This window comes from Malurus melanocephalus, unplaced genomic scaffold (genome assembly GCF_030028575.1).
Source record: "Malurus melanocephalus ecotype Western Australia unplaced genomic scaffold, MMel_1.1 scaffold_77, whole genome shotgun sequence".
Lineage (NCBI taxonomy): Eukaryota > Metazoa > Chordata > Aves > Passeriformes > Maluridae > Malurus > Malurus melanocephalus.
This window is the reverse complement of record NW_026623309.1, coordinates 2,349,895-2,374,574: the sequence shown is the minus strand read 5'-3', so window position 1 is coordinate 2,374,574 and position 24,680 is coordinate 2,349,895. Positions and strand designations below refer to the sequence as shown.

At 41.0% G+C, this 24,680-nt stretch overlaps 1 protein-coding gene across 1 annotated transcript in view; it reads right to left on the bottom strand.

The window, feature by feature from the left end:
* ABCC1 (ATP binding cassette subfamily C member 1) overlaps positions 1-24,680 on the bottom strand; it is a 48,164-nt gene that overhangs the window by 9,098 nt on the left and 14,386 nt on the right. The window contains 19 exon segments of the mRNA XM_057367337.1: positions 167-477; positions 1,287-1,494; positions 2,425-2,563; positions 3,692-3,776; positions 7,911-8,088; positions 8,457-8,624; positions 9,694-9,870; positions 10,958-11,084; positions 11,892-11,961; positions 12,435-12,522; positions 12,896-13,042; positions 15,511-15,714; positions 16,980-17,072; positions 17,725-17,886; positions 18,669-18,846; positions 19,510-19,737; positions 20,741-20,872; positions 21,692-21,753; positions 23,627-23,752. Of these exon segments, the coding sequence (XP_057223320.1) occupies positions 167-477; positions 1,287-1,494; positions 2,425-2,563; positions 3,692-3,776; positions 7,911-8,088; positions 8,457-8,624; positions 9,694-9,870; positions 10,958-11,084; positions 11,892-11,961; positions 12,435-12,522; positions 12,896-13,042; positions 15,511-15,714; positions 16,980-17,072; positions 17,725-17,886; positions 18,669-18,846; positions 19,510-19,737; positions 20,741-20,872; positions 21,692-21,753; positions 23,627-23,752 (2,883 nt within the window).

The following is a 24,680-nucleotide window of genomic DNA, read 5'->3' as shown; positions in this document are numbered from 1 at the left end:
GAAATGCTCTGCTCATGTCAGATTATCAGTACACCATGCAAAGCACAGTCAGTCAAGCATGACTGAAATCCAACACATTAAAATCCTTCCTGGTAGAGAGTGAGAACTATCTCAAATAACAGAGGATGAGACTGCTGGTCCTGGTTGCCCAGCTCACAGCCCTTACCTGCACAAACAAGTAGACAAGTCCCAGAGGTGGGATGATGACAGCAGCTATAGGTGTGGCCAGCAGAATGATGATACAAGCCCCAATGACGTTAAAAGTGGAGCCCATGAACATCTTGATGATGGGTGGGATGGTGGAGTCAATGGTGTCAATCTCCTTGGAGAAACGGTTCACGAGGTTCCCACTGGGAGTGCGCTCAAAGAAACTCATGGGAGACCTGAGGACGTTGTGCAGCAGGTTCAGGTGCAGGTGTCGTGATGCAAATATTCCTCCTATCGACACAACCATTGAGTAGCCAAACACAGCAATACCTACAAAAGAGACTCGTTTTYAACTGCTGCCACCTCTCACACAAAACATTTTCCTCATTTGGTTAGCATTTAGCATTAGCAGGTCTGTAGCACAATAATCCTGAGAACTAGGGTTCACTTCAGGTAGACTCAGCAAATACATCAAGTAATTAAAAAAAAAATAAGATCAGTGAAAACATTACATTCCTTTCACGCAAAAGTTGCTTCTCCATTACAAAAATTTGTGTAATATTTGAATACTTTTTCTGAGTAAAAATCACTGAATTCTCACTTGGCATTTATTTTTCATTGTGGGATTTTCACGGCAATTCTGAGGTGCGGCATTTGGGGTGTTGGGTTTCACAGCAAACAAACTCTAAACCACAAGGATGACACAAAACAAAACATCACTGAAGCAATCTCCCCACAATGCCCTGGGTGGAGCCACAAGCAGCCAGAGCAAACCCCAGTCAGGGCAGCTGAGCCAGGCTGGGGCTGCAGGGATGCAGCACAGCCATGGGCTCCTGTGCCAAGCTGCCCCTGCACAGTCTGCTGGCAGGCCAAGGAGCCACTCCTTCCATCAGACATTCTGTCACAATTCTGACTCATCAGCCAGCRAAACACTTCTCACTTCGTAGAAATGAAAGAAAAAACACATTTACTAACTGAGTAATTTTATAGGTTGGTTTGCTTGCTTTCTTTTTAAATTTAGGTCTTTCATCTTTCTATAAAAACCCACACTCAAATCCATAACAAAATGCTGCTACAGGCACCAAGAGCATTAGCAACATTGAATCAGCAAATCTTAAAATACACAAGACCAAGCAAACCTTGAGAAATTCCCAGTGCTCCGTATACTCCCAGTCTGAGAGTTGTGTTCTGCTGGGTCCCATTGATAACTGGATCATCTGTCCACAAACTTAGCCAGTAGTTGGAAGCCAGGGAGGCTATATGGTTACACATAAAGAGGAAAATGGCCAAGAAAGACATAAAGAGTCCAATTGCTTTCATGTAGTCCCAGTACACTGTTGCCTTTACCTGAAGATGGAAGAACAAGAGAAATATTCATTTTGTAGTTAAGTTTCAAAGCCAGCAATCCCCTGCTTCTGCAATGCCTATTTAAAGCCAGTATCCCTCCATCAGGCCATGACAACACAGCAGCTGCACTCTAGAGAGCCACTGCTTGGGAACACACGCTGCAAAGCATTCCACAGAGACATGCCAAATCCAACATCCCCTCAGGGCAGGCACACATCATCCTTCCCCTGTCAAGGGAAGGGAGGAGCAGGGAGGGAGCTGCCTGAAGTAACACAGAACATCAATAGCAGAGCCAAGAACTTCACTGAGGAGTTCCAGTTTCTGGCTCTCTCTTTGTACCACAAGATTACAAAGCCTTTAAGCCAACCCTTGCTCCACATGGCTTGTATCCTATGATCTATCTTTAACCAACAGCAAGCACTCCAAGCCTGGATTCAAGCAACATTGCTAGGAGGTACAACTGCCACTTTCCCAGGAACCTCAGTCTCAGGTTTCTCAAAAAACCCTGGGTATCCTGGGATTAAGATACTTGTGYCCACAGTGGAAACTTGGCTTAAATTCATCTGAGTCAATTGCAGCTCCTTACAGTGAAGGGCAGCTTTCATTAGGTCACCTCATCTGTCACAACCTCTCTCCAAGAAATAGCTGCAAGGTTTTCATTTCTCCTTCTAAACTTTGATGTGGTCAGGCACATCATCTTAGACCAAAGTTTTGTKTCGACATTCTTTCCACAGGCAAACGTGGGGCTCAGGTCTGGGAGCAGAGGGCACAGCAACACTTCCATCAAGCATTACACAACAAAGCAGCAAGTTCAAAAATTCACTCAGCACATTCTCACACCAGTTACATGGTCTTTAGGAGTTATTTTCTTCTCAAACAGATTTTTCCAGAACTGAAAGAGGGCACAGAAGTGGGAACTGGAGACCTTACCCTCCCAGTCTTTGCTGTGTCGGCCTCCGTCAGTTTCCAGGAATTCTTTTCAGCAAGTGGCTTCTGCAGCTCTGCTGTGCTGCTCTGRTGCTGTGGCTTCCCAGTGTCTCTGCTGTACGTTGAAGAGTTACTGAGCTGCCTGTTTGAAGACATTTATTTTTCAGTCTTATCTTGCCACAGGACAGGTGATCACCTCACAAATAGGCTTTAACAGTCCACAGCTCCAAGTCAGCAACATCTAACCAGCCATCACAGGGCCAGAGGTTATTACAGCCTCCCTCCTCCCCTCAATGCACCCTCCTAATCCTCCCTGAGGGTGTTCAGCTCCCAAGAACCCATGCTCAGGTACCAACAGCCACATAAAGAAGCCTTGGTTGCACAATCACACTACAGAATGAAAAATGCTTTGTGACCATTAAGGTCAGCCTTTCCAAACCCCATCATCAGACACACAGCAGCTGCTGGAGGGCAAAAAGGGTACCCACACTCACAATAAAACAGGCCATTTAATTCCCAGGCACTCATTAGCTTCTAGAAAAAGTGTCTCTAGAGCACAGTAAGAATAAGGCACAGACCAGGAGATGATTTTGGAAAGGTACAATCAGAGTGATTGAGAGCATAATAGCAGCTGTGTTAGGTCAGACTAAAGGTCCACGTGGCACTTAAACCCACCTGACAGCAGCCACATGCAGAAGCCTTGGGAACATGTAGAAAAGCTGCACCAGACAATAAAAGACTCTCCCTTTCATGAAAGCCAAACCCACAGTGTCTTGCTACAACACCAGAATCTCTTCACATGGAAAGAATACGATGAGAGCTGTGTGTGTGCAGACATGAATGTGCAACAGTCTGTACCAACCTGGAGTGGGGCTGCAGCCCCAGAGGTTCAAATGCCACGTGCCAGCACCTGGAAGCCAGGGGCAGCCCCCAGGCAGACTGAGGGACTGCAGAGATCCCTCTTGYATGGACACAGGTAATGTATTCCCAGTGGCAAACCTCATCCTGCTCAGCCAGAGAGGGCCCTGGATGAGGCCACGGGGTGCTGTGTTTATGGGGCTGTTTCAGGTGACTGCTGGAGCATTTCCTGTGTTGGACCTGGAGCCATGGAGAAGCTACAGCTTTGCCTTTCTCAGGCTGATGGATCCAGCATTATGTATATTCCTCTAACAAGTAGCACAACCATCAAATTCACTGTTTTTCTACATCTGAATGGCTGGAGTGAAAGGATCGGGGGGCAAGAGGGAAAATAAATAAATAAAACACACACCTATGCATCAACTTTCCAGGGCCTTCATTCACAAGGACTCCATTTTCTAGAGGYTTGCCTTCCTTTGCAGATGGACTATTTGTATCTGAGGAGGTGAAAAACACGGGAAAATGGTCAGACAAAGAGACACAAGCATTTCATTTCAATCCTAATTGCCAGTTGCAGTCCTGATGTGCAAACAAAGCAGGGAACACAAGTATTTACAGACAATGACAGAAAAWGGACCAGGTAAACAAATCAGYTTAGTTCARCCTCCAACAGGATTAATTGCCAAGATAGGGAACATTTATTTTTCTAGCAAATGTAGGTCAGTAATWATTTCATATAATTATGAGGACATACTTTATGTTCAAGCATGCAATACCAAGTCACATGTGACTCACTCCATGGAAACAAACCCAACACTCCAGCCACTCCCTTTCACACCAGAGCTTGCACATATTTAAAAATTATTTTTATTTTAAAATGCAATGAGAATACATTCTATAAATGATGGGGTGAAGCTGTAAGAATAGYAGGCATGTGCTAGTAACTTTGAGTCTTCCTGCAAAGTTCAAAAGGAAGAAATGTGCAAAAGCCCAGTGTTTTAGACAACTGTAGGAATCAGATTAATTAAAGCAGACATCTTCCCATGAGTTGTTATCCTGCAACATCCCGCTTGTACCAAGATGCAGCACACACYAGGCAATTGTCCAAAACCCTCCAGAAAACCTGTCAGCTTGAAATATTAACCTTTTTTGAGCAATTTAATTCAGTGTAATACTGGGTCATGAGTAAAAAGAAGTTCAGGTTATGTCAATTTTCCTCATAAAAAACAAATGTCCGACTCCTAAAAAAATTAACTACCAGTAAATGGAACTCTATTTTMATTTATGAAAGTTAATTTGGAATTTGCAGCAAAGAGCTTTGCATTTGTAAAGGATCTAGGCATAGTTTATGCAAAGATACCCACCTGAATATATTCAARAGATATTCACGAAAATCTGTCTAGATCTAGAGTGTGACATTTTCATGGTTTTATACTAMAGCAAAATATATGCATAAAATAGATCATCAACACATTGAATGTGGACTGCTTTTCCTTCTGTGTCTGCAAACTGAATATTGGCTCATTCTCTAAAAACCCTAAGATAAATTGTTCAGTAGGGTCTTAAAAAGACAAAAAGCAGAAAATGTGAAAACGTTCAATTATTTAGCTCTTATTTACGTGAATAAGATCAAACCAAGATGGACTGCAGGTTATTTTAAGCACTTGACAGCATTTGTTTTGAAAGGTTCCCACATGAAAAACAGCAAGCATTCCAGCTRCATACTGCTTTAGAACACTGCTGAAGGAAACAAAACCACAAATAAACCATCCTCCCCTAAAAGCTCAAATTTTATTTCATGTTGTAAGCTACAAAGATTTCTTGTTCATACTGCTTTTAGCTCTGAGAGCAAAAATTGCTCGAGACTGCCACAGCAAATTTGACATATGCACTTAGGGTGTAAGCCCACCCAGAAATTATAAAAAGGAACAGCTGTGAGTATTGAATACACATTTGAGAACAAAAGGGACCCTCAGGGCTCAATCCTGAACGATGTATCTCTCAGTAYACTCACTACATCTCTAGGTCCAGGRTGTACCTTTAAAGCTAATTTCAAGTTTCCTCAGGGAAGCCTTTGAGAACAGAGCTGCTGCTGCCGAGYTCCCCACAAGCTGCCACACCAACTGCTGCAGCTCACACAAACAAGGACATGCAAACCATGCAAACACCTTCTACTGCGCWGATAAAATTCTTCTAACAATGACTCAGCCTCTTGTAAATAAATTGCAGCTACTCAGATTACTCCAAGACAAGCACGAATAGTATAAAGCCACATGGCAAACAGTTACCTGTTTCCAGAGGTTGAATCGCTCCTTCTAATGAAGGGTCTGACTCTAAAAGCATATATAATTAACCTTTTTTCCAGAACACACTCTACCATTTTCAATCTTTACAACCACATATCCAAGCAGAATAACCTAAACCACAAAACCYAAGGCAGAATCAAATTTGCTGAAATGGACCTATTTTTAATCCCAAGCCACAAAGACAGTTTTCCCACACACAGAAGAAATCATATGAAGCTGAGGATGGGACAGGCAGCAGTGCAGCACACAGGCAGAGGTAACCCTCAGGAATTCCAAATTTGGGGAGAGAAAGGCTGGAAGGCAACAGGGGCCAGAGCTGCAGCCAAACCTCAGGGTCTGGGGAGGAGGAGAGGCTTTTCCACCCTTGAAGCAGCAGATGCATTCCAGGCAGAAAGCAGCAATGCAGTGTTCTCAGGCTGCCAACACACCCTCAGACAGGAGGGAGCCTCCCTTTAAAAGTGGGTGTGCAGACACCCTCCAAGGCAGACTGACTCCCATCACAGAGTTCATCCAAGAGCCCGTGATTCTTACTAATAGCAACCTTTTACACATTCAATAAACATTAATGKTATCCCTCTTAATCAGACAAACAATGCCTCCATCTTTCACTTTTTACCACTGCAGAAGATCACTTGATTAGAACTGATGAACAAATTTGCTGCAAAAAGGCCAACCCTGTGATACAGCAATCCCCTCCAGATCACCAGGGTGGTACTCAAGTTAGAAATGCCTCTTAGAAGACAACAGCAGAGAACCATGGCAAAAGATAAAGCACTGGCTAACTTTCAAAAAGAACATTCAGTTATTAAAYGGAAAAATAAAGTAATTTAGTTTAATGAAAAGGATTTCAAAATCTACTTTTCCACATTTGAAAATGGGAGGAGACAAAGACTAAAAGAACAAGGCTGTTAAATGAGGTAAATCTTCATATTAAAGTCAACTTGTTAACTGCCTAGGGARCCACAGAGAAAGTTCATTTGCCTACAAATTCCGCATACACTGAAGACTGCAACGAGTCTGACTGTGCCCAAAGTAGCTACAGAAGCACCTACAGAAAATACACAGAAGTTAACCTGATTCTGCTCCCACAAAATYTCTTCCCACACGGCTTTCCACAGTGAGACACCCACCAATGCAGCATTTGCTGTTTAGAGCATCCACCCAAACCAGCAGAGCAACAACTGGGACTACCATGAGATCCCTCCAAGAGGAATGCTAGCTCACAGCAGGGCAGCCTGAGCTTGAGCCTCAAGATGACAGATCATCCCCAAAGCCAACTCCTTGAAAGAGGGACTCAGGAGAAGATGCCACCTTGCACATGCARGAAACAAACCCTGCCCCTCAGACTCTAGGGGCAGTATGGTACCAGCCTGGGTCCTAGAGCTTCAGAGAGCAAGGCAAACCATCACAGCCCTCCCACAAGGAACTGTGAGATGAGCACCAGAAACTCCTTGCCATTCAACACCTCTAACATTTTCCAGCTCCATCAGTGCAGGTGATGCAGCCACCATTTCCATTCTGGACACATGAGGAGTATACCAAAAAACACCTCTGTGCTCCCTCTATGGAATGGGAGGGAACCCCCAGTTTTCCAAATGAAAGATGAAGCACGAAGTGGGTCAGGGCCCTCCTTGTTCCCAAAGCCAGCTCTGCAGCACTCAACATCTGCCACCAAACACCRGTCAACAGCTCAACCCCAGCCAGCACAGTGCAGGTACCCCTGGCACTTCTCAGCAGGACTGCCAGGAAATCACCACAGGCAAGCCACTGAAGAAAAAAGGCTGGAGGCAAAGACTAAGTTCTCATGGTAAAATCCAATACTGCAACTGTCTGTAGATAAAAGAAAAATAAATCTGAGGTATAYTGTTGTAGCAGGGCAGCTCTACAGCTGTTTTGTAAAGCAGAAGCAGGAGTCAAGGACAGCAGCTAGAACATTGAGCTGCTTCTTCCTCCTGCCCATCCCCAAARGAATTAATTGCATAAAGAAGATGCATCTTAACAGAGACAGGAAGGGTGTAGAAACCCCAGGTGGCCTTTTGCAGTCTCACTACAATCTGAATCCTGCACTGAGAGGAAATTTTACTACAGATCTGTTACATACTGTCCTAATTTTAAGAACATGTGTTTAACCTCACAACCTTCAATGCCCTCAAGAGTAAGCATCTCTACTTACATAGGCAATCACAAAAAATAAAATAAAAGTTTTATAAATAAGAACCAAAATTCTTTTAACTTTCCTACCAGTACAGCTACTTTTCCTTTAACAGGCCTCCCTCAAAATGACAGACACCAACTTATGCCAAGAGAGTTTATTTGTGAGCTTACCACTGTTCTCCATGGTTTGGTCAGCATTAGCATATGTACGAAGAAACTCAGCAAAAGCCCCATCTTGCTCCAGCAGCTCCTGGTAGGAGCCCATCTCAGAGATCTTTCCATCAGTCATCACCAGAATTGTATCCATTTGAGGCAGATAGTTGATTGCATGGGTTACCAAAACCCGAGTCTAAAAGGCAAAAGAAAAATAAAGGGTTTCTATTATCTCAGATTAGTGAATACCATGGCTGGACTACTGCTCTTTACTGCTTGAATTCTGTGTATAATGCAGTAGTAATGAGGGAYAGGCATGCAGCATCTCTAAGAAAAAATACTGTCCTTTTCTTGATTTTTCCATTAAATAATTCTGAATTACAGAAACCAAAGCACCTTCCAATACAAAAATCTAAGGGTTTTATAAACATTCTCTAAAAACTGCAGAAGAATCCTTTCATTTTTCAGATATCAGAAAAACAAGTCTAAATATGCAACTTGACAAACTTGGAATCATTTGAACTCAGCCAAGAAAAAGCATTCTTTAGATGCACTGTGACATACTTTATTTTTCAGGATTCCTTTTGGTCCTATGACTTTTTCAAAAATGTGTTTCCCAACATGAGCATCAACAGCTGATAAAGGATCATCAAGTAAATAGACATCTGCATTGCAGTAAACTGCTCGAGCAAGGCTGACTCGCTGCTTCTGTCCTCCAGACAAATTCACACCCTGGGGAAACAAGAAAACATGATCCTTTATSTACAGCTCAAAGAAGATGTCCTGCTGCAGTTTATGAAAGACAMAAGTCATAGGTGGCTTATTTAAATTAGAGTAATTTCAGCATTGCATGAAACAGATCTCTACAAACAATTTCATTGCCATAATAGCCCAAGCAATGAGTCAAAATCCTCTTGGAAGGAAGCACATCTATTCTGTTCTCATTGTTAGGGAAGGGCTAGCAAAAAAAAAAAAAAAATAGTGTTTATAGTGTTTGCTAGTCTTGTAAAGCAATTAACCCTGACTGATCTACCTAACTCTGCACATTCACAGACTGCTTTTCTTCTCAGCTGCCTTTCTGCAGTGCTGATTTAAAAAACAAGCTCTGTTCACACCCTACAATTTGACTGGCCTGCTGACCAAAAAGGAAGCTAAAGCTGCATCTTTACTGCAGGTGGGGCTGTCAGTTCTATGGTCAGTTGGGAGCTATACCCACCTCTACCCAGACAGCAGGCAAAGCACAAACCCCAGCCCCTGGAGAGGATCAGCTCAGAGCACCCCCAGCCACACACACACCCCCTGTCAGCTCCTGGTACAGGACACAGGGCCCTGCTTCCACAGCATCACAACAGCCATGCAAGTTTCCAAAATCCACACCACTTTGCTCTGGTAACCAAGGGCCAGATTTGAGGTGGTGGTTGTTTTTATGAATTGTGGTTTGGATTTTGGGGGGGCATTCGGGTTGGAGAGGTGCTTGCTTGTTTTTAATGTAACTGAAGTGTTSTGAAGATTTTTCTCTTCCCATTTCTATATATTTTTCTGCTCTACGACCATGGCAACTTAGAGACAATTAAAAACTGTCATTACAGGACAGTTTTATATCTGTAAATGAGAACACATTTCCTTCCCTTTAAGGCCAAAGAGAAGGAAAACAAGCTGTTCAAAAGTGCCTCTTTATTCTAGAGGATTTCTGCTCCGAATGTGTTAAATTCAATACAACTTCAAGATAAAGTAAAAATAAAAGTCACACAGCCTTAACTACAAGCAACAGCACTGTAATGGTGGAGTGGGTATTAAATACCTTTTCTCCTATTTCTGTTTTGTCTCCTGAAGGAAGAATCTCTATATCAGGCAGCAGYGCACAAGCCTCAATCACACGCTTGTACCGGCTCCTATTCATCTCCCTTCCAAAGATAATGTTATCTTCCAGAGTTGCATTCTGGACCCAGGCTTGTTGAGGAACGTAGGCTACAGAGCCCTGCAAGAAAAATAAAGTTCCTTATTCAGTACTTTAGACTAAGAGCCTGCACACAGAGTCAGAGCACAGCAGGGCTTTGTGAGGCAGGCAGTGTTAATCACCTCACAAATTACCTATGGTCATTTCCAAACTGCACAAAGTAGTTCTTGGGCTACCGCCTCCTCCAAAATGTTATTTTTATAATCCTCTCTACAAGTGAATGCAACAAAGAGCACTGGTGGAAAAGAAAGGACTTCAAACAAAATACGATTAACATAAACCTGGAGGAAACATTTGTTTAGAGAATGTTTACACAATTACTGCATGTCAAAAGTCATTACTTTTTTCATATCATTATAAATTATGTTCAGCCTAAGAGTTTAAACTGGAATGCAAGTGTTTAACAAATGCACCCCTGCCAAGAGATTTCTGCAAAAAGCAGAGGAAGTGGTTTTCACATAAATGCCACTTCAAAGGAAAAGACTGGGATAATGTGGAGWATTTTGCTTTGAATATCAGTTCTGCCTTCTCTTTCCACACTAATAATTAGTCATTCAGATCTCAAGGACTTTGTTTTTCCACAACAATTTTGGAGGCAGCCAAACCCAGTCTTTTAAACGCAACATATTTGTTTTAATCTTAAAATTRTTTTCTTTCAAGGTCATTTTTGTTCTGTGAGCTCTGTACAACTCTGATGTCTAAGAAAGCACAAACTGCAACAGCAGCTTTTCCCATGTTTGGGACTTTGGGTGCACCCCCTCTTGCAGTTCTCTGATGTCTAAGAAAATAGGACCCAATATTGCTTTTCCTCAGAGAATGTGTGACAGSGTTTCCCCACCTCCTACCCAGCTGCTAACAAGATTCACCAGAACACTCACCTTTGAAACCTCCATTRTTTAATGTGGCTAAATCTGACACCAACTGATCTGGGTGCTGYTAGGTCAAGGCTTAATAGGCAATGATACAGAGTGCAGGCTAAGCCATGCACATGGTTTGTCAGGAAATCAGGCTAAAATGTGCATTTCTTTGAAAGGCTGTCTCTTCCCCTCCGACAGCAATCTAGAATCCCTCTGGCAATACCCACAAATAGCTGAACAACTCTTCACACCTTGACAACCACGTAGCCTTCCTTTTTGTCCATCTCCCCCAGTAATGCAGACAGCAGTGATGACTTTCCACAGCCAACCTGACCAACAACAGCCACCAAGGAGCCTTCAGGGACAGTGAATTTAATGCTGAAATAAAGAGCACATCATTCAGCCTTGCTTGCTGACACATCCCAGTAGTTAAACAGTCAATTAAACTGCCCATTTAAAACCAGGTACAATGTGAACACCCATTGCAAATACTGACTCAGCACTGAAATTTTAACTGTTTGAAAATCCAAACCTCCCATTCAGAMAGCACACAACATCTTAATATGTAATTAGTCAAAAAGGGGAGACAAAAAAAAAGAAAAAAGAGCATTGTGGCTCAACCTTGCTAAGATTTCTCTCAAGCATTCTATAAACACAAATGTAAATACAACATTTTTGTCCCAAAGAATTTGCTGTTTGTGGCCCARGAAAAAGCAGGCAAAGTTAAGCAAGGGAACAGGGCACAGGGAAGAGACAGCTTGTAGCTGCATCACTGTTTTTCTTTCTGCAGCACGGGATCAAGGACAGCAGAGCACAGCAATAATCAAGCTGTAAAAGGGAGCCTGAGGACACGGGCAAACAGGAGGGAGCAGAAATGACTGCAAGGGGCTGAGCTGGCTACACCCTCTAGATGGAGCTCATCCCATCTGCAGCACAGAGCAAGAGCTTGCAAGCCCTTGGGGCTTTCTCTTCCTTGATCCCTACACCTCTTGCTATTTCCAAATGCATTCCATAAATGCAACACACTGCAAATCCCTCCTCGATTTATAAAAAATAGAGCACATAACATCTGTTCTCTRTATTTCTTTAAGGCAACAAACTCTTCTCCACATGTACTTTGTAATTCAAATCCAAATTTATGATGCAGCGAGATTACCGAGTGGAATGAAGGGTACCAATTCTTACCTGTTCAGCAAGGGAGGATCAGTTTTGGCCCAGCTAAATGTTGCATTCTTTACAACAATGCACCCTTCAGCTGCAAACAGAAAACTCGTATTTATAAAAGAACCAATGCAAGCAGCTAAATTTTGTGCTCTGGATCCAACCACACAAGTCAATCTAAACACACATGAGCAGAGGTGTGAAGCTACTTTTTCAGAAGTACAACAACCCACTGCATACCAAACTTTACTGAATTTAGCAAGACAGCAGAAGTTCCAAGGTTACACTKATTCAGTAACCAGGAGATACATGAYTGTCATCTACACARAAATTCCAACTGATTGAGCTGCATCTCCAGCATTGCAAAGTCAGCTGTGGAGAGGAAAGAAACTATYTGAGAAGGAAGTAAAACCTTTATATAATTTTCTTTTTACAAACTCCCYTCTCTGTTTTCTGATTTAAATTTATCAATGAAATCCACAAAAAATGCAGTAAATCTGTTATAGAAAGCAAAAGAAACCACCCAAAGCCTGTACAGACAGATTTTCAACAGGCAAAGAAACTCACCCTCTTTGATGGGACCCCTCACTATGCTGTCTGGATCTAATTCTTCATGAGACAGGAACACCCTGAGGCGCTTCAAGGAGACACTGGCCTGCATGGAAAAAAGATGCAAAATCATTTATACTCTGCTCGTTACATTTAAGAGCTCATTCTTTGGTGTCACATACACATTGTATCATTATTATGCACTCCTAACCCCTCCTTAAATCCACTGCATAGCTTCTTGGATAGTCATCAACCTTTCACTTCCCAAACCACAAGAAATATGGGTGATGCCAGGAACACCCATCCACCACAAGTGGGATTATTTCACTWGCACAGCATTTAACTCACAGCAACCACCAGGCTCCCTTCCAGGGGTGGCTGAATCCCCTCCCCCAGAAATTCTCTAAGCAGGGGAATGTCATCTGTTCACCCAAGGCCTCCTTCTGCACAGAAACACCTGCTAAAGACTAAAGTCTTACTTCTACTATGTTGCTGATGACCATAGGAAGCATGTTCAGTGGAAACCTGAGGATGTTGAATAATGCCAGAGAAACAAAGGCCTTCTGAGCATCCAAGATGTTGTTCTTGTCTATGGTGACATACACAGCAAATGTGGACAGGGCAACCTGAAACAGAGCATAAGGGTCACAGTGAGGGCAATGTCTTAAAGCCACCAAGGCAGGACTACACAATCTGAAAATCAGATTCAGAAGACTATAAATCAAAGCAAGAGCAATGTTCTGGTAACTTTCTTGTTCCTGACAACACTTTTTGCAAAACAAACCTATGATTTAAATCTACTGTTGTAAAAAGAAGTTGATGGCTCCTCTTAGAAAAAGTGTTAAGGGCTCACTTTCTTCACTYAGCAAGGGTGAAATCACAAATGTGATTTGTGGTCATGGGGCAGGAGAAGGGGAGGCGAGAAAGCACACTGGGGCTTTCCTGATTTCTCAGTTTTAAAGCACTCCTCACAGCATCACATATTGGATAAGTAACACTTATTGACAATAAAGTTAGAAGCACCTCAATACTAATCTGTTTTATATTTTGTAGAGACTAATACAACCTAGATTTCTAAATACAGCCCACTTCATAATGGACAGACCGTTTTCCAAGATATTTAAAATGTTACAGCACTACAAAGATGAAGTCTTTTAGTAACTAAGCTTTTCTGTTGAGAACTGTTTAAGTTCCATACTGAACAGGGAAATTATATCAAACCATTGTTATCATGGATCATAAAGAATTCAAACAATCCATATATTTTTTTAAATATGTTGAATAAATTATAAATGAAAATAATATTAATGCAATAATTAAAATTAAACCAAATAAAACCAAGATGTTTACTTTCAGAACTATTCCCTTCATAGCATTTTCTTCCATGATAACACCACTCACAGCTCAGTGTATCACAAGATCCAGCAGCTTTTTCCCACAGGCTGCCACTTAAAACAAGAAATCAAGGTAAGACAAACCTTTGGYATCCCCCCTCCTAAAAGACTTGAAACAATTAGCTCTCCACCAAAGGAACAGTCTCATCTAAGCACAGCATCCATTGAAGACATCAGTATTTCTGTTAAAAATGTGACTGCTGTGAAGACACGTATTGTTCTTGGTGCAGCAGCTGACTCAGCTGTGCCTCGTACAGTAGCTTGTTTGTACAGCCCTTAGTTTAGACAACCATATCCCAGGGAGAAAGCCCTCCCATGGAGAGCAAAAACAAGACAGGGTCCAAAGAATAACCTCACAAGCAGCATGTCTGCACACTTGTGTTACCAGCAATTAGTCTGAAACACACCCTTGTCAGCACACATAGCAGCAGGGGAGGTACTGCAAAACCAGTGGTTCCCTGACACTGTTATTAAAGAATGTTTTTAAAARCCCTAGCCATGGAAACAGGGGAAGGAGTAGAGGAAATGACAGTTCTGAATGTCAAAAGTGCTTTCAAGTAGGCACTTGCAGTAATTTTTTCATCAGAACTTCAGCAGAATACACAAGAAAACCCCAAAAATCCAAGAAYCGAGATGCTGAAGAGCCAGCACCACACATTCCCTGGTTGTGCTGGAACAGAGCTACACATTACACCAATCTGCCTTCTCAGGCTCCATAGAACAGCATTAGGGAATTCACCTGCAGAGTTTTATTTAGAAATTTCATTTAATAACATATTTCCATTGAGATAATCTCAGACTTCTTTTAGAAAAGCATTCACTTAAGAATGCAGCTGATGCTTCCTAGCCAGGACACTGCTTCTCTGCCTTTCATCAYGCCCAGAGCATAATGTAAACACTAAAAATGTTTGCAGGGAAGGAATCTGAGACTGGAAAGTACACTTAAACACCTTCAACTGGAACAGCACATATTTTATCCTAATGTAGTCATGGCTTTTAATTGCTTCTGCGGACAACAGCAATGGCCCCTTGTTCTAATAGGGTCTGAACCAATTCCCATGTGAACTCTCTCTCCTCTTCCTTGGATTAGTTGAAATGTAAGCTAACCACAAACACAGGAGAGATGTTTTGCATATCATGGATTTTTATTTTTTTCAAATAAGCTTTTGAAGCCATCTCAGGCTACACAAGGGTTTTGCCTCTTCCATACTGCTCTTAAACAGATGCTGGGAGAGCCCCAGCCAGAGACACTYCAGGAGCACAACATCCCATTGAATCAGCAACTGTCATGTAAGGACCTGCTGCTCTCAGAATCAGAGAAATTGAGATAAAGAGATTTTGAGAAATCTCAAGAGATTGAATAAGAAATAAGAGATTTTGCTCTTCTAAATCTGACCGTACATTTCACCTTCCTCAAGTACTCTATGAAAAATAAGAGGGGATGCAGAGAAGCTTTTTATTTTCCAATACTTTGGGCATTCATTTCTAGAACGCATCCAGCTTGGATATTACTCAATTTCAAAGAAAACAGYGCCTTTTCCTAGAGAAGTGGAGCCYAAGAGATCRATGATCCACCACTCTGGAAGGCCATTTTGAYTCCCCAACTCATTAAAACATGAAACCAAAAGAAGTCCTCAAGTGCTGCCTKGGAAAGTACAGTCCCAAAAAGGAGAGAATACTTCTAGATTTGTTTCACTTACCAAAAATGGAGCACAAACCCAAGTGAAGGTTGCCATTGCGGCAAGGTAAGCAGATTTTTTTAGGACTTGGAGTTCTTTYTGTCTGATCTCTAATACCTTCTCTCTGAAGGCTAATTCCCAAGCATAAAGTTTCAGAACTTTAATCCCATTGAGAATTTCATTCATCAGCTTAATTCTGTTGTCTTTGCTCTTCATTTGAGCCACCTAAAAACAACATTGCAAAAAATAATTAACAGAGCACAATACTTGGCAGAACCTCAAAGTTCTGAGCTTTGTATTTTGCAATGGCAAATTTACCTCATTATCATCAAAAGCTTACTAGCTTCGCAAGCAGGAAATCTGAGATACTATCTGAACAAACAAATATGCAGAATTAACAAGACGTTTTACACCAATTAAAAGAATGCTTCATGTAACTACAAATCCAAACCAAGATCAAAAYGATCGTGGCACTGCTTTAAGTGTGACTGACCCTGCGCCAGGGAGCCCTGGGACTCAGGTTCAATATGCAGTTTTAAARAAAGTCACTATAAGATGTGTAGCTTGCATTTAACCTTAGACCAAACTTGATTTGGCTTCATTTTCAGCATTATCAATGAATTTTTGATGGTGTACTAAGGCAAACAGCTTTCCATTCAGCCATTCTTAAGTTTCCATCTTCCTAAAATATTTTAATGAGGGCACAGGCAGCCAGCAGCAGGCACTGGTACCAGTGCACCCCAGAGCAGTGACAGGATGGCTGTGGCAGACCAGGTATCCCAACTTCTCCCCTGCAAGAACCAAATGCTGTGGTATGTGTTAATGAACTCCTAGAACTAAAAAGTTTCACTTAAATATATCAATGTCCTCTGACATTCAGTAACTTCAGTTAGTAGTGAAGTATGTACCACAGAGCACCTGGTGGGGCTGYTGGAAGTAGCTTTTGCAGGAGAAAACTTGTGTTTGAGTCTACACTTATTTACGTGCACTCTCTGCAACAAACTGATTTCTTCTAAATAAAATCAAMAAGGGATCAAAAACAACCAACAGCTAACACTTCCCCTTCTTCRTCTCTCCAGAAAACAAAAAAATAAATTAATAAATAAACAAGCCACACATCCTGGAAACATGAATATTTCATTCACTTGGGTTCATTAGGCAGACAGTAGTTTACATTTGCACTTTAGTACTTAGGCAAGTTAAAAACTGAACTAATTCCAATTCAATCACTGSACATCTCATGAAGTTGGCTGAAGTGCCATCTTCGTGCTTTCTACTGCAGATTATTAGACCATTATGCACAGACAAGCTGTAAGGTGGAAAAACACATGARTCTGTTTATCCTGAATACACAACACCTCTGACACTTCTTCCCCTTCCCTTTTTTTAAGGGATAAATAAAAGGATGGAGAAAAAAAATAAAAGGTAAAACCTCCAGGAACAAGTCAAAGAACAGATGTTTCTTAAAAGCACTATAATGAAGTACTAACCTGATAGGTTTTTGTCTTCATTGCCATCACAGCATTTATTGGAACCAGAAGGATCATGACAGCCACACCTGCCAGCACTGAAGGACCTAAATTCTGAAAAGTACATAATKGTAAACATTTATTCAAACTCATATTTTAAAATCTTGCATCAAACCACTGCATACACTACAGAAAATCATTCTGAAACAGGTTTTTAAACTTGGGGGAAGAGGAAGAGAATCAAGTAGAGGCTTAGGTTAGTATTTCTGTATTTTGRCTTTTGAAACAAGCATACATATATAGCCCCCATAGAGAGGTACATATATCTCTCTCCAAATAKATCTGGTTTTATACACATACACAAATATGTTTTCATATTTTCCACTTTTTGCTGATTTCTCTCTTCGTCTGAAGAAGAGTCAGCTCAGTGCTGTGTGAACTAGAAAAAAAACCAACATCTCATATGGCGACTCTCTGAGCACAGAACCAAGACCACCTTTATTTAAATCAARGGACAAGTGAGATACTGCAGGTGCTGCAGTCCCCCAAAAGATAACAGCTCTCCTCTGCATCCTCCCAGTATGAACTGAGATAGCAAATTCAGAACCTCCTGCCTTCCTCCTTGACAGCAGTGACACAAGCAGCTCTGAATGGTTCCTTAACAAACAGCACTTTCCCCCCACTGCTGCAAACCCTCCAGGGGTCTGAACAGCATAGAAGCAGCACATTGCCAAAGTCAAAACAGGAAACAACACCCAATGCTCACCTGCCACAGCAAGTACAGTGCTAGTATCACCTGGAGAGGTGCAGACCAAACCATGTTTATATAGGTAGCCAAGTCCATGAATCTCTGAGCATCCACAGACATCAGATTCACAATCTCACCCACAGTAGAAGTCTTCCTAGCAGAATTTGTGATAACAAGTGCCTATGTGCAGATAGATCAAAAATAAAAAACAATTARAACACTATGAAGACAGATTTAGTTATTTGCATTTTCTTCACAGAATTCAACTGCTTTACAGAACAGCTTCTTAAAAATTACAAGCAACTGTTTTCCTCCTTCATATTCTATTTGCCCTGTTAGAGGGTACATCGCAAAATGCAAGTTGTACAGTTTGAATTAATCAGCTGGGTTTAAGCTAATATTGAATTAAAGTCAAGAAGCAAAATTTGGGGTTAAAGCTGGTAGTTTTGTTGCTTGGGGGTATAATTTACAGTTSGTTATATGTTTTTGTGTTAGTGTAAGAATGGAATCTTCATTTCTCGTGACACAATCTTCTCACACAAYGCTATCAGTCCACAGTTTTCTAAAATCTTCCAGATTATTCTAAGGTGAGGTGGCACTGCTGCTAAGTCCCTTAGGTGCTGCTAAGTGAAGCTGCAAATGTAGATGCATCTTATTTTCTGCACCAACTGAAGCACTGCACACCCCAAGTCTAAATGAGGCAAGCTTTCTTATCCGATGTGAGAAGAAGCAGATTAACTCTGTGCTTCTATATAACTAGTAAATTAGAAAACTGYCCTGGCTTTAAGTCTTTTATTTATAAATTAGACATGCTCTTATTTCTATTAAGAGTTAGGAATCAGCATACTATCAACAATAGAGTCTCCTAACTTATTATTCAGACTTATGTGATGCATTCTCACAGATAGAGATATTGCATATTTGCAGTGACAGTACTGTTACATAATTAAAGAAACACCTACCTTTCGATAAATTACACCAACAATGGCTGTTTTGAGCCTCATTCCAGTTACAAAGCAAATATGAAAATACTGGTGAAGAATCARTGTCTGAAGACAGGCACAAACAAACAGCAGCACTGTATAAAAGTAGCCTTGCCAGTTTGGGGCAGCTTTGTTATTTACAAAGTTGAGGAGCAATCTGTGGAGAGAAATGAGCTCTCTTGATAGATGGAAAACAAAGCCAAATGTCATGGTTATAACCTTAGATTATTCCAAACATTGAATGGGGTCATGCAAGCACCTAAAGTACCACACTTAGATAAAACACTTAAGCACACTTCTTAGAAACTGGAGATCACTCAATGTGAGCATACCTCACTCCCTCCTCAACATACCAGTCTGAAACAAGAAGTAACACATAACTTACAGCATYCTCTCAGAGCTATACTGAAAAGTCTGATATCCCCTCCAGCTGAAAGACAACCCCTTGCAGTTGTTTACTTCTTAGCTCAAAGCTACAACCCCTCCCAGCCCTTTAGCTCTCTGTGGCATCACATACTGGGATGTGTAGACACCAAATAATTACAGGTTAGAGCTGAGTAAATTCTCCTGCTACTGCTGATCACATTTCTGCCTTGCTTCCTGGTGTTGAAAAGGAACATAAGTCAAACATTTATTGTATGATGTTCCAATTTGAAAACCAATGGACCAAAATCATCTTTGTCCATAGTCTCTCCCTTGTATAACATCTCTGCCTTATTGAATCAGCTGAAGGCAAAACAGCTTGGGAAGTGAAAATACCAGCACATTTTAAATCCTGTCCACACATTTTTAATACAATGATAAAGTATATAGGTCTTACTTCAGAATTTCYGGGCCTGCAAACATCAAGAGATCATGTGCAGCTTTAAAAAGGAAGCTCATGAGAAAATATGGTCCAAAGGTTTTGTATAACACCTTGAATARAGATGCTTCAGAGCTCTTCTCAGATGGTTTTATAATCAAAGCTTCAGCCTCTTCTGTCACATCACCATTTGAGTCGCCTGATTTTTGCTGCTTTTTGGGTGCRTATACCATGTTTGGTGGCTGCCTGAAATAAGAGTAGGTATAGAATGTAGCCTTYATTCAAGCATAAAGCCAACTGGAAAAATGGACACTACACAAATGAGATGTAAATGAGCTGTTTAGTATGATTCCTACGAGTTTAACTGGGTTTTGCCATGAAGCAATTTTAATCACACAACATAACTAAATTAACTGGCCATTCAGAAATAGCTTTCTTTGCTTGGATGGGTAACATTCCTRTAAATCTCTCCTGTAAGTCTGCCCTGGGTAATGAGGAATAGGRCTGTAACTCGTAAGCAGAGGATGTTATTATTATAGAACCCAGAATCAAAATCAAGGCTTCACTGTATCACCAGAGTTAAAAAACTGCAGCCAGATTTATGCCAAGACATGCCCAATGGACTGAACACATTTTTTCTCACATCTGGCTTATGCTAAACTAAACACTCTGAAGTCCTGAGCACAAGCTGTACGTAAAACACACTGTAAGCAAGCAGGCAATTTTCCTTCAATGAAAAGGTGYTCCTATTTGCTGCAGCCAAGGATGATGAAAGTAGAATGGAGACTGCAGGCATGCAGTCTAATTTTAGTCATCTGGCTTGGATGCTCAGACTCCCTATATAGTCAAAAGAAAGGAATAAGCTGCTCACTTTTACACCCTGAACTACCCTCCCCGAGGCTTTGGTGACTACAGAGGGAGCCAAAGCTCCTAAATTACATGACAGAAGTTTGTGTCCAAACATTCTCTCTCCAGAGGAAAAAAACTCACACATCAAAAGTCACAGTAAAGAGTTTTGGATCATGGAAGACTAAGGGAAAGTTGATGCAGCTTTTCATAAATAAGAAACACAATGCCCTACTTGGTTCCTGCTCTGTGTGCATTTAAGGACAAACACAGGCAGCCACATGGGCCTTACAAAAGCAGGTTTGATAACAAATGACAAATACCTCTAAGTAGARGCTGAGTAACTTGAGCTTTTAAACCTCTGTATCTTGGCAGAACTGAAAGCCAGGATAACTGAACTTACCTCTTGGTCTTTGACCACTCTTTTGCCCAATTTCTAGCCAAACCTGGCACTATTTCCTCTGATTTGTCCTCTTTATTTAATGACCACAAATCCTTGGCTTCCAAAGGASTCCGATAACCCTGAATCATCAGCCTGTATTGGAAACAACCAGCAATATAAATTTAAGCACACTGGAAATGTAYGTATGTATAGATAGAGATAGATATACAGATACAGCTGCATTCAGCCCCAGAGCAGAGCCAGCTCCACAAAGATGCAAGCAAGMACTAGTGCCTGCAGCAACACAGGTCCAGATGCTAAGACATACATTCTCCTGCCTTTACTGGGACAATCAGACACCAAAACATCTAAGGATATACCACTGAATTCAAATTTCAGGGAAAATAAAAGAAAGGATAAAATGATCTCATTTGAAAATCAGCCAGGCAATTAATATTCTCATGCCTAGCAAGTTTCAAAATCTTTATTAGCCTTTAATTTCACAAAGCAATGTCTTTCATCTAGCTTTCTGTTGGAACTCTGGCCAAGTACCAGCCACAACTATATACCAATATTATTTTACATGTTTCTCTGTTTTAACTCACAAATCATACAGCCTAAATAAAATTAATGGAAAAAAGAGCCTATTGGATGAAAAGAGGTAATAGATTTTAATGTCTTCAGTTTCTAAATACAGCAGATAATTTCTTCCTTCTTSTATTTGCCAAAGAATGTTTTTTATTATATTCTTTCATCAAACATACTAAATATATACTGGCAAAATTTAAAATTACAAAGACCCTACAAAGGAAGTAAAAAAATAGTAATCAAATCTGAAAAAAAAAATTAATTAAATTTGTCTATGACACAAGCAACCAAACTAACCAAAATTATTGTTGCTAATTTCAGTCTAAAAGCAGGATCCCAAAGTGCCATAACTTGAACTGTTTTTTATGAACAGTTTTGTCTTACCCAGTGATCCACCAGAATGTGATTCTGGAGAGGAAAGAAGCACTGAACTCTGGACATGGATTCTACAGGAGAGAAAAAGAAATCAATCCACATACAAAGTGACTGATGCAGGTCCAAAAGAAACAAACGAAGCAGAAAAGGTGCTTTTCAAATTTCTCTTGTTTACACTATTTMTTTCACATTACTAAAACTTGAAATTTATGCTGCTGAGAGCTTGTTCAGAAAACACAAGCACAGCTTCAGGGCTGTCCCCAGGCTCAGCCACTGGGACACAGGAATAGCAGTGCTCCATATCAACAACACAACAAACAGCTGAAGGAATTTTAGAGGCCAGTGCAGGCCAGACAGTCTCTACAGATGTTGTGTTCAGTGCCTATGTCAATGCAAGGTATGCTACCATATGAGGGCACAAATATGTTAATTGGGTAGTTAGTCARCAATGAAAAATGCAGTTCTCCTGCTCCAGAAGTGAAGTGCTGGGACTCCATCCACATGGATGCACAAATGAAAAAAATGTGCAAACTCCATAAAAGCATCCCAAAGCATCCCAAAAACATCCCTTAGGAGCCCTGCATCTTGTTCATCAAAYATATAAGGGAAAGTACCCATACAGGTGCACAGCTCACTCAGGTTCCACACCCAGCACAAAGGCTGGCTCTTTTAGCTACTCTCCTAATCTGTCTGGGTTAAAAGAGCATAAAGAAAGGCAGGGAGAATTTCAAAGGCACTAAAAGATAATTTCCTTCAGAATTTCAGCATGCATTTCTCTCTTCCCTATTTCAGATTTCTGAAAGATTTCAGACTTCCTAGTCTTCRCTATTTCGTACAGACACTGGTAGAAATACTCAGAAACAAAAACAAAAAACAAACCACTGCAGTCTCAATGCACCTTGTAATTATTAGAACCATCAAAGCAGAAGAGGTTTCCTAACACCCACAGTATCCTGTCAAATATATTTAACCCATGAATGAGATGAAAAGAACCGAAAATTAAGAGGATCCAAAGACTCAGCAATATGCTGCTCCTTCCAGGAACACACACCAAGTCTGCCAGGGCCACGCAGAGCCAGGGGCACCCTGGTGGAGAAGGTAACTGTGGGATACACTAAGTGCAACTGCTCATGGACCCTTCCCACAGTTACAAAGGCAGTATTTATTTCCCCCTGATACATTTCACACCTTCTTCGTCACAAAGTGTCACTTAACAGCCATCAAAGCACAATTAGACCTTCTGTAAAACTGAAATTCCTAAAGTTTGCACATGCAAACTTCAGGCAGTGACAAGTGTCACCCACGGTAACTCAGAACATCTGGCCCAGAGGTGGTGCAAGGATGATCAAGCATCCCTTGGGTCACTTCCAACCCATGCCATAGAGCTGGTACAYGTAATTAAGAACACCTCCAAAAAGCATCATGTCTAGGCAAAATTAAATATTACATCCAAACCACCCTCTAACATTAGCTGCTCTTGCATCTGAGCTGGATAAATTTCTACTTGACACAAGAGAGATAAACACAGAAATCAAATGCATCTGCCCAGGTTCAAAAGTTTTCCWGGTCTAAATTCTTCCTCACATTCAAATGAAAGGGAATCCACACCCTTGTGACTTACTGCCTACTGAACAGATCAGATAACCAGGAGCACAGCATCTCAAATCACTATTCCCTACTGACTGCCAGCAGCACTACTGAATATAAATGCATATAACTTATCCTTCAGGAATGCTATTCAGCAATGACAGCAACAGTATTTTTGTGTTTTTTCTTATATTCAGCCCCTTCCTTCCCCCAGTTTTGCCTGTTATGGGCTTCTTTCGCATCACCAAATGAAAAGCAGAATTTTAATTATTTGGCATCTGGGAGACTATGGACCTGTAGCTCATTTTACAGAATACTGCACATATAATACTTGGCACTCAGAACAGACTCACTTACAGGATCATTTACTGTTTCAGAAAACAAAGGTGGTTGCTCTGGAAAACAACACAGGATGAGCTCTACTAATACCAGGACGAAGTAGATGCAGAAGGTGACGTAACGAAATGCATCCTCTTCAGCACCCTACAAAGGAAGGTAATATTCTAATTAGAAGGCTTGAGGAATTTATTTAAAACATGTTGCTATTAAACAGAAAACAGCTCGTTAATGTAAATTCTGCAAACTGAGTGCTGCACTACTCACCCCCATGCAAATTAAAGTCAATGTCTATTCTGGTAAAGGGAAGGTAATGAGAGGGGAGGATGTGAAAGATACATTTATTTTTATTCAGTCACTACCATAAATATACAAGTATGAATTTTTAATGTAAAAAGTTCTCACTAAGACACGTTTGTGCCAACACAACCCTAATTTGAAGTCAGTGTATTCTTTACAGGGGCGAGATATTTATGTACTGGGTAGCAAGGAGAGTTCAATGCAAACTTTTTAATTAATATGCACATAGAAGGTAAGAATTAGAGGAGAAGAATTTAGGTTACTTATTGTTCCATTGTGWGCAAAATTCAGAGATCCTTTCAGTTTTTTTAACTGGGACTGACATACAACACACAAGCTACAGAAATCAAAGCATGGGGATAGATGGGCACACACCCCCAGTAAAAGCCCATTCCCAATAGCTGAAGGCAAAAGTTGGCTTAAAGTTCTCAAAATTGCCAATAGAGAYTAAAGGTTCAAGAATCAAAAGTGATATGCCATTTTCAGGCAGCTCCAAAACTAGTCTGGCATTTGAGGTGGCCTTAGTACAAGGCAAATTGGCATAAAAATATTTCACTTTACACTTTGATTTTGTCCAAGCAGGTGAGAGCACAGCAGCACTGAACAGAGTGTTTCAGGAAATCCACTGTATAATCAACAGGAAGATGACGTCAACTCCCAGCCAGAGCAGTCTGATTTCAAAGATTACACACGTGGAGTATACTCGAGCACACACATCCGCTTTCTCTAACAGAATTTTCTTGCCAACTGCTGCTACAGTTAAAATCACTATGAA